We start from the raw sequence: 10,830 nt of genomic DNA, 5'->3' as shown, positions 1-10,830 counted from the left end.
CCCGCCCGAACGAACGGCCCGCGCCGCCCCTGCTCGAGCTGGAGGAGGGAAGGGCCCCGCCGCCGCCGAGCCGCGCGGGCTTCGCCCGGCAATGACCGCCGGCGGCGGCGAGGGAAGGAAGGGCCGGAGGGGCCTGCGCTGGCGGCGGCTAGGGTTCGCTCCCGGGCCGCCCGCGGGAGCGACCTGGGGAGCGGGTGGAGAGATCAGCCGTGGAACGAAGATGGACGGTGAAGAAAGTGATGGTGATCCACTGAATCACGCATCAAGATTCATCAAAGTAGGCGATTGCTGCTGGATAGATCTATTCCTTAGGACGGAGCAGCTCTGTTCTGTTGAGACACCACTGTCGTATATGTATCTCAATTGGGTTGGATCAAGCTAGCCTCAAGGCTCTGATAGACTGAGCTGTCCATCTCTATTGTTTTTGTCCACGTACGGGCATGCATTATTCTAGTATTCGCTTTGTTCCATATTAATTGACGATTAAACGGAGACAGAGGAGCTAGACACACTGCACTCATCACGGATAGTAAAAATTCGTTTTTTTTAGAAAAAAGATAGTAAATATTCGTTACTATGTATATTCAGCTGTGAAAGCGATCGACGTGCACCACTTGCACAATACCAGCTACTAGCTTATCTTTGGTCAAAGTAAACAATCGACCAGGATCCAATGCTAGACACAACCATGCTTTCTTGGGATGCTAAGACACCATGCGTGCACTTAATTAATTATGGCTAAAGAAATCAAAAATTGCTTTTGGAGGCCGAGCTACATAAAGGCCTTTTCCCGCAAAAAAAAAGAGCTACATAAAGGCCTTCATTTGCAATTTTCAACATTCATCAAAATTCATATTTTTACGTTTCAAAAAATTCTGGGAAAATGTAGATATACATAGCGGCATAATGTGCATGTGTGCAAATTTCCAAGACGAAATACGTAAAAATGAGGGTTGTGCAAAGAAAAAAAGCAGAGTCTATTTAGTGCATGATACTATTCATACTCAAAGTCTATGAATTTGTGTATTTTGTACAGGTCGTATTTCAATGTATTTCATTCTGAATTTTTGGACACATATATATATTTCATCCTTGTATTCTTGCAATTTTGTTTTCAAGTTTTCTGAATAGGGAAGTTTGATTTTTTTTTTCAAAAATTCTGTGCCGGTCACCAAAATGCTTTACACTAAAGAAACATCATTTTTTTCCACTTCGACAATTAATATAGTAGTAGTACAAGTAAGTTTAGTCTAAGTGCACTTTCCTAAAAAAAACACTAGTACGTATCTATCTAAGAACCGATCGAGAGAGCGTAATCTTGTCAGAAGGGTTTACAATTTCATTTAAGGAAACTTTTAGACCTCGTCAAAATATGCGAAACATCAGCAACTGTTTCGGATTTTTAATCTATTTAAATCCACTTTTTTAACGAATCTCGTCTTAATTTTAAATTGGTTTGAAACTAGTTTGAATCTGGTCAAAAAAATTGAGGTTACAAAAATCGGTACCCACAGGGTGAAATTTCATTAAAATGTTGAACCTTGAGCAAGCAAGCACTCAGTGACTCACTGATGAAGTCTCTTATTACACACTACAGAACCTAATTAAGCAGCAACACACGTACACACGCGAGCAGAAATCAACAGCTAACATACACGAAGCCATGCACGTCCATGCTATCTAGCGCACGGCAACCAGAAAACGCACGCACGCTAATCAGCCGATCCACATCAGGCAGAAGCCGCGAATCCCTCCTCCTCGCCGGCGTCGACGACGGTGTCGATGGCGCGCCGGGCGTTGGGGCTGAAGCAGCTGCGGCGGATCTCGCCGACGTTCCCGCCGGGCCTCGGCGCGGTGGCGAGCTTGGCCATGGACTTGGCGAACTGCGCGAAGAAGGCGTCCTTGCTCTGCGCGAACTGCCTCACGATGGGTGCCGTGGTGCGGTCCTTGATGAGCGCCATGTCGGAGGTGAACACACCCTGGCTGTTCACCAGCGCCTTGTAGTAGCCGTTGTCGAACAGGTCGGGGGTCACCACGTCCAGGTTCTGCAGCCGGGTCGGGGCCGCGCTGCAGTTGGCCGCCAGCCTCCGGGAGAAGGCGTCGTCCATGCGCTGAGCCCGGTCGCGGAAGAACGGGCAGCCCGTCCTCCCGACGGTGTGCGCGCCGGAGAGCGCCACGAGGTCGGCCAGGTCGCGGAGGCCCTTGGCGCTGAAGGCGCGCGCGAGGGCGGAAACGCTGGAGGTGGCCGGCGACGGGAGGGCGTTGACGGCGTTCTGTGACGCCGGGGCGAGACTGTCGAACTGGCCCTGGGGCACGGTGTAGTTGGGCCCGCCGGAGAGCACGACGGCGTCGCGGGTAGCGAGCGCCGAGATGTCGGCGCAGGACACGGTGGCGCCGCACGCCGCGTGCACCTTGGCGCGGATGTCTTCCACGAGCTGCAGCGCGCGCGGCTGCAGCGTGGTGTTGGGCCCCATGGCCTGCTCCGTGCCGCTGCCCTTCAGGTACACGGACGCGTCGCAGCCCTGCGGGAAGCAGTCGTGGAAGAAGATGCGGAGGAGGCGGGCGGCGAGCGCCACCTCGCGTTGGAGCGCCGCCTGCACGGAGGACAGCACGATGCTCTCCAGCTGCGGGCACGTCGCCGAGTGGAAGCCGGCGCCGTCCAGAGGGGCGGACAGTGCGGGGGAGAGCAGAACGGCGACGGTAACGAAGGCCAGAACCAGTGCGCCGGCGCCGCCGCTGCTGCTCGCCATCGCCATAGTTGGTGCGGTGCGGTGGGTGTGGACACACTGTGGAGTAAGCTAGCTAGCTAAGGCTAGGCGTGTGGCTTGCTCAAGTCTAGCGCAATGGCTGTTATTTATAAGCTAAACGGGAAACAACCAAGTGGAGATATTTGTCCAATTAATCCTAGCATGGATCACACCAAGAATACTCAAAGGAAGTTAAAGATAAGCATGACAGTGAGATGTAGGACATAGTTGGGCCTCATTTCTTTAAGATGGCTCTGCTCTAGTATGTTGAAGATTCAAATTTGTTACATGCAAACAATTTAGAAGAAAAACGTGTTTGTTGCATACATTTTAATAGCTGCCGGCAATGTCGAAAAGCGATATTGAATATTGCGTTGGTGCAATTTTTAGGTTTGTTCTTCATTTCAAAACAATTTTTAAGAGCCAATGCATATAGGGTATTGAAACGTGGGGTGGTCCGTGTCCATCAAGAAGGTTTATCCAGAAGGTTGCTAAGCTCTTTCTTCTTCAAAGATAATATTGTCCACCGCAACTCTCTCTACTTGACCAGTTGATAGAGTCGACACCTAACATGTCAATATATTCGCTGTGATAATCTATAGTGGCACGCGTTTCGCAAGAAGGTTGCTAAAGTCCTTTGTTCAATGATAATATTCTCCACTGATCTGTACTGAAATCTCATGATATACAAACTGTACGTATGTACGCTGGTCAAACTACACAGTCATTGCATTCCAAATGGATGAGGGCACACCTTCACGCTGGTTAATTTAGAGTTTGTGTCCTAGCTCCCTGAAGATGGAATAAAAGTCTCCCCGCCTAGCCCTCGTTCCGGCGGTGCGTCTAGCATCGTTGGTGGGCGTGTGAAGGTGTGTCTCCGGCAGATCTATCTTTGGTGGATTTGCTCGGATCTCGTCGTTGTTCGTCTACGTTCGTATGTCTTCGGTTTGGATTCTTTCGATCTACGTTATTTTTCATCGGCGGCGGTTGCTGTTCTGGGGTGCTGGTCCTATGGGGCCATAGCACGACGACTTTCCGACTGTCTACTACAACAAGTTGTGCCCGGCTCCGGTGATGGAGGGGCAATGACGGCGGCGCGCCTTCGGCTCGCTTCGGTGCTTGTATTCGTCGCTATGTGGTCTACGTATCTGGATGTAATTTTTATCTCTAGTATTCGTTATACTGCCATGATCGAAGATGAATAGATTGAAAGTTTTTCCGAAAAAAAATTAGAGAAAGAAAAAAAGTGAGCCAAATACGCATCGATCTGAGAGCATTTAAGCCAGGCGCTTCAAACCCGTCTCAAACTACCGGGCGGACCGTCTGATTAGTGATTGGTCACAAAAAGGCGACTCATACGAATGTCTCAAACGGGCCTCAAACGCACGTTCAAACCGTTCATGTTCATGTTCTTCAGATTTTTTTTTAGTATTTACTTTTACTGTTCATCGGGTGTAGACGAGCCCAAGCTCAGAAATGGTCTTCGCTGATTTATTCATTTTCACGGGTTCTTGAGCTTTGTATCAAGTTCGGAACGGGACTACTACAAGAAAGCCCAAGAACCAGTCACACATTTCACACATGTCTACAAGAAAGCACACGCGTGACAGTGTAAAAAGGTAGTCTAGGAGAGGACGGAGACGCGTGAGGAGAGCACACGACACGAGAGGTGGCCGGCCACTGGCTAGCTAGCTCGTCGGTGGTGAAAGTAGGAGAATCTCATCTTGCATGCATGGAAAGCTGGTGCCTGCATGCTGTGCTGGGATCAAGGAAACGTTCATAAAGTCACGTACGGACGCACGATGCACACTCGGACTTTTCCATGCATGCCTTGCAGCGTGGCTATAAAGCTGACATACCGACACTCTCAAATGGGCTGAAATACATCGGCCTGATGCCGCCTCAACTTTCGACTGGGTCTGTGGGCAGTGACCCAGCCACACGCTTTCACAAACACAGTGTGGAGTACTCATGTATGGTCTCGAAAGCCACTACTCGTACTCGGCTGTAGGTCGTATGTTTTCACCGTAGCAAGATCTTGTAGATCAACATGCATGCATCAGTCTTTGGCCAACTCCAACGCGCGATCCCGTTATGTCCGCGTGCGACGGACAGATGACACGACCCAACGCACTGTCGCATCTTTAAATTTTGTCCGTTTGGCATCGGGCCCGTCCCATTCTCAGCTTAAACATGCGCCCGATTTGCGTCCACACGGACATCGATCAGGCGGGCACGCGCATGCTCGGCGCCCGCCTAGGGGACGTGTGGTGGCCGCCAAAATTCAATGCACACGAAAGGCGGGCCCCGGTTGTCAATCACATGGCGGAGGGGCATCGTCCTTCTTAAATTGGGAAACCGTGGACCAGCAGTCCACAGCTTCCATTTCCTGGCCGGCCTCCTCCTCAAGCCATGATAGGACCAGCAAACCCTAGCCAGCGCCGCCGCACTCTCACTCGCTCACCTCCCCGCCGGCGCCATCGGCTGGCATTGAATCAAGCACGACCACGAGGCTGGCTCCTCCTCTGGCCGACGCCGTTCCAGCAGATCCGTGCCGCCCGCACGATCATCTCCGCCCGCCTTTGGGATCGCGCCGCTGTTGGTCGGCCAACGCAACAGGCCCTACGTCCACGTCGACCTCTGCCGCCGGTACTGGGAGACGTCCACGCCGCTCCCGTGGGGAGATGTCCATTTGCCAAACAACTGGCATCTCTCCGCGGACCGATTGCGAAGAGATCAACTATTGCCGCGCCCGCCTACCATCGGATCTCATCCAGGACGTCGGGTACGCCATTGAATCGCCGTTGTGGGACACGTGGTTCCGCGACGAGCACGACCTGCGACGGCGATCCTTCTTTGTTGGTCGTCCTTCGAGCCCGCGTGCACCACGTCCGGCCTGTGCAGACAGCCTGCCCCAAGCGCGCGACGGTAGGCATGTGCGCGGCATCTCGTCGTCATCGTCGCCATCTCCGCCCTCTCCACCTCCGCCACCCATGACCGAGGAGGAGGGGGCCCGGCTCATGAGGCCCGAAAATAGCCGACTCGGTGGGAGTCGGCACATAGTAAGCCACGCCACCGCGGTCGCCGGAGCAGGAGCCACAGGAGGAGGCGGTGGTGCAAGCGCCGCCGGCTCCTCCGGTCTAGCAGGGGCCGCCAGCCCACCTTTGGCAGCCACCTCCCTAAGTCGATCTCACCAGTGACGACGACGCGTGGAAGGGCGGTTGCCTCACCGGCGACGGCGGCTACCATTTTTATCTAGTTTCTTAAAGTATTTTATTAAGTTTTAGTTTGATTACGAACTATGGTAACTTAGGTACCGCGGTCGTCTGGCTTTTAATGTTTACCCTATTATTTGCATGTCTAGTTGGTGTTTTTTTGAAATGTAAGTCCAATACACACATACATTTTGGGGTAGCCGTGCCAGTTGGGTGCACCGGTAGATGCACGACCGCAAATGAACGGCATTGTCCATCTTCCTACCCAAACGGATGAAAAACAGACGAAACGCAGAGTCTCGCGTTGGAGTTGGCCTTATCCTCTCTCATGACATGCATGGGTATCAAACGGATGGGGCACAACACAGTGTAGAGTGCGAAAAGCTGCACGAATCCGGCCTTAGATCACGCATTCAATCCGCCAACTACTCCAGTGATAACCATGTGTATGTCCCGAATATAGAAGTGAAAAGGGTTGGGGAAAAGACGACTCGTGCACGGGCCATCACGTGGTGGACTACTTTCATTTGTTTGTCGTATGCTCATGTACTTTCTTACCACTTGCTCCCACTGTTATGCGTTTATGTATTGTGGCCGTGGCGGTGAGAGAATGTATATCAAATCAGTATATCAATTGATATATGGCCTCTCTACTATCTTCTGCCTCGATCCGACCAAGTGAACATCTCTCACGCCCTGGCGCCCGCTTGAGCACGAATGATCCAAACAACTGACACAAGGCACTAGATTAATAGATTAGTCTCATAAATTAATAAAAATAATGATAACATGATGAAATAATGACATGAAAATAACATGCAAATAGCAAAAAATTATAGATACGTTAGAGATATATCACCGTCTCTGCCGCTTCGTCGCTCTGGTACCCAATGGGGCCCGGCCCCCGCCAAATAGGAGCGGGCTCCATCCCCGCCACATATGTGCACCCGCCTCAAGTATTACCTCGGCAATGGTGTGTCGTGCAACGCCTCGTTGTTGTCGCCTAGGGGCTCGAAACGCCTCACCGCCGCGGAGCAGCGCCACACGTGGCACATGACGTTCATCGTTAAGATGTAGGTGGGTCATAGTTGACCCGGAGTTTGCGGAGGCATGGGCCTCATACATGCCTAAGACCACCAAGGAGACCCATGCCCATTGCCGGCGCCAGATCAGTCAAGACCTGTTCCTGACTGGAGTTGCCAGGTCGGAGCGTGAGCCCCGTTTCAAGGTGGATATTCGATGTTTCAAGACGGAGAAGAGGGCATGGAGGTTGTGGCGTGAGCATGACGTTGTAGCCTGGGACAGATGTTGCGGTGACTGGGAAAGCTTCCGCAACCGCCGATGATAGTTGCGAAGGCGATCACAGTGGCCTCGGAGGCTATTCCTACAAGGTCACCGTCCCCCTACTTAGTGTAGTTTTGTTTAGTTTTGGTTCATTTTAAGTAGTTTGGATGTAATACATATCGAACTAATTAAATTTTATGAATTTTACATGTAATATATCAAACTAATCTAAATTTCATATAAATTGCAAGTTTGAATTGGCGAAATTTTAAAGGACAACCCTGAATGCCCTCCAACCGGCCTGTCATATCGAGCCTTTGAGAAACGCCGTTGAAGATGCCCTTAGTTGTTCGATCGATCGGCCCCTCATCTTGTATTCGGAAACTTGGTTCTTCCCGACTGATCATCTTGGATGGTAAAAGCCTACTTGAAAGATGAAATGGCATCAGATCGATGTATTTCATCACGTTTGGGAGTGTCGCTGTCAGCTTTATACGCGCGAGCATGCTGCTGTTTCTTTCTCTTGCCAGGCACGGAAAAGCATAGCTAGGATGCAACGTGCGTCCGTACGTGGCTTTATGCACGTTTCCTTTGATCCCAGCACGCACCAACTTTCCATCATTCCATGCATGCATGATAATACTCCTACTTTCTCGATCGAGCTAGCTAGGCAGTGGCCGGCCACCTCTAGTGTGGTGTGCCGTCCTCACTCGTCTCCGTCGCTTCCTAGAGCATCTTTCAACACTGTTACACGTGTACTGCCTGCTACTCGTGATAAAAAAAATTGCGAAGAATTTTAGAGCATCTACCGCCGGACTTGACAAATCCAGCCCCTCAAAAGCCCGCCGACGCACCTCTTAAATAATGTAATCCACATCTGGAGACCTTAATTATCATATCTAAATCCATACAAACTCATGCAAGTACGTCGATGCACACACATCGTCCGGCTACTCCATCAGTACTAACTAAACATGTCATCGGACTACGAAAATTTGACATGTTTGGCTATGGTGGAGTTCATCCATGGCTGCCGTTACCCTTCCCGGCGCCCTTGCTGTCCTACTTGCGGAAGTACCGGTCGAAGATGCAGTATGGATTGAGCCGGGTCTGCTCGTCGCCGGAGCTGTCCTCACCGTTGCTGTCCTCCTTCTCCTCCTTCAGTGGCAGTCCGGCCATGGCACGGATAGCCCGATTCTGCTCTCGGGCGAGGGCACGCGTGTTCCTCCGCTGCCATTTCTTCATAATGCGGGCGCGGATGGTTTTCTTTGAGGCCGCCCGCGCCGTCGCATCAGCCTCCTCCGCCGCCGCCATTTCCTCCGTGATATGGGCCTCAACGGCTCTTCTCATCCCCTTCCCACGGTGGGCCGCCCGTTTTCAATGGGACACATAGTCTGCCCGACCGGTGATGGGAAAGGAGGGCTATTCCGGCTGCCGGGACCGCGAGGATCCAACACCAGAGGACCTGAGCGCCCGGTGAGCCGACGCTATGGCGTCGCGATGGACGAATCCATCCGTCGACCGGGTGTTGTCCTCCCTGGAGCAACGGAGTGCAATGCGGGCTGCCATTGCCTCCTCCAACCCACATGGGATGACACCCCAGTCGACGGATCCAGACTGGTCGAAGTCTAATCCGCTGCCTGCCATACCGGAAAACGCCGGAGGTGAGCTCGGGTGGCGAAGAGAACTGGAGTGGAGTGGAGTGAAGTGCCTAGGATTTGCTCCGGCGAAAGGATGGGAACGGATATATGTGGGGTAGGGTGGGCCAGCATGGACCGGGTCCGACGTGCGGGCATGCCCGGGCGCCCCACATCTGCCCCATATTTGAACAGGATATGAGGGGTGCCGGTCAGCCCCGACATTGAGATCCGTTTGAGAAGTCCGTCTGAGTCACCCGGCTGTAGCTGCTCTTACTCCTAATGGAGTAAGGTTTTTGTCCAAGGTGCCCGCCGGGGATAACCTAACATCGAACGGTGCTACTATATGCTGTACGTGTGTTATCTGTGTGCCCGGTGTCCCCTTCGTTGTCAAGCGAAATGAAAGCGAGATCTAACTAATTAAGTACTTCTTCCGTTTCAAAATAAGAACTTAGATATCACCATCATATCCACTCACACTGCTTGGAAAATGCCCGTCATATCCACTACTTCCCCCCTTTCAGTGTGAAGGCGCGCTTCCGGTGCATATACAAACAGTACTATACACCTACTTGCAGAACGGTTTTTATTTATGTATAACGAATGCTTTGATTTATTCATACTGTAGGATCGAGTGAATACAAAGTATTATGAGCGACATCTGGCCTCTGCATATCTGAAATGCACACAATAAAAGCTACCAGTTTGGCACAATAAAAAAGACATTTTGGAACATTAATTAAAGTAATATGAGACCAAAACTATTCCTATGTCGATGTAGGTGCTAGGCCGATCCGAAGATTATATTGTCACTCATGTCAGTAAAAGCCTCTCTCCATTCGCTCTAATCACATGCACCCTGCCTGGAATAACGGCTGGTACATCTCTGGATGTTAGCTTTCTAGTCTTGTCAAATCACTAACAATATAATGTACAAAAGAATTATTAACGCAACCATAGCTTATCAAAACACTAATACTAATGAGGACAGACCGACCCCATATTAGATGTTATCCACTTGATCAGCAGAAACTAAACAGATAAGGATATAGAAGCAATGCATGATTACAAATCATGCATGCCGTTAATTAGTTAGGACGAAATAGGATGGGGACACATTACTATAATTATAATAATGAAGACATAGAGGGACCTTTTTTTTTGCTAATAATAGAGGGACCTTTTTTGGACACAGCAAACACGTAGATGCTCATGCATACGCACGCTTACCCCTATGAACGTGCACATACACATCCTATCACTATGAGCACCTCCGTGAGACTGAGCCGGTTCATCATCTTGATATTGACGAAATCGCCACGGAGGCCTTCGTAGTTAACATAAACGTCTCCTCCCACTAAACGCACGTCCCCGAAAAACCTGGAATAAAATCAAAAAATACGACCACCAATGCCAAGTCTAGGACTTGAACCCTGGTAGGTTGGTTGCGTCACAAGGAACCTAACCATATGAGTTGCACTCACTTTGCCAGGGTGTATAATTACAAAAATCAATTTTGAGGTCGAAAATTAATACACTTTCACAGTGAAACCGACTTCTCTATACAATTTTTGAAACTTAAGGACACATGTCAGCATATAATTTCAATGCAGTGCCAAGGAAATACCAAGAACCAAAGTCCCTGCCTAGTAACTACTCCCTCCGTTCCAAAATAGATGACTCAACTTTATACTAACTCTAGTACAAAATTGGGTCATCTATTTTGAAACAGAGGGAGTACCTTGTTCCGGAGGAAACCCGAATGGCTGAATCCACTAATAGTATATTAGAGCCTGATACATAGCCCAACAACCGCGGCCAGAATCATGGCATATTCGCCAATTTGTTCAATCAGATCGACACGTATGTGGCTTATCCATTCTTTCTCTAAACCAGTGTGAAGGCGTGCCCTTCACCCACTTGCAATGCAATGACCATGTAGTTTGA

At 50.4% G+C, this 10,830-nt stretch overlaps 1 protein-coding gene across 1 annotated transcript; it reads right to left on the bottom strand.

Moving 5' to 3' along the window:
• Positions 1-1,486: 1,486 nt before the first annotated feature.
• On the bottom strand, positions 1,487-2,822 carry LOC123042914 (cationic peroxidase SPC4). The gene has a single exon (XM_044465269.1). It carries the CDS (start codon positions 2,754-2,756, stop codon positions 1,731-1,733), a length of 1,026 nt encoding a protein of 341 aa, XP_044321204.1. The 5' UTR covers positions 2,757-2,822; the 3' UTR covers positions 1,487-1,730.
• Positions 2,823-10,830: the final 8,008 nt, after the last annotated feature.

The sequence above is a fragment of the Triticum aestivum genome, chromosome 2B (genome assembly GCF_018294505.1).
Source record: "Triticum aestivum cultivar Chinese Spring chromosome 2B, IWGSC CS RefSeq v2.1, whole genome shotgun sequence".
In the NCBI taxonomy this organism is placed as follows: domain Eukaryota; kingdom Viridiplantae; phylum Streptophyta; class Magnoliopsida; order Poales; family Poaceae; genus Triticum; species Triticum aestivum.
This window is presented reverse-complemented; position numbering and strand designations above follow the sequence as displayed.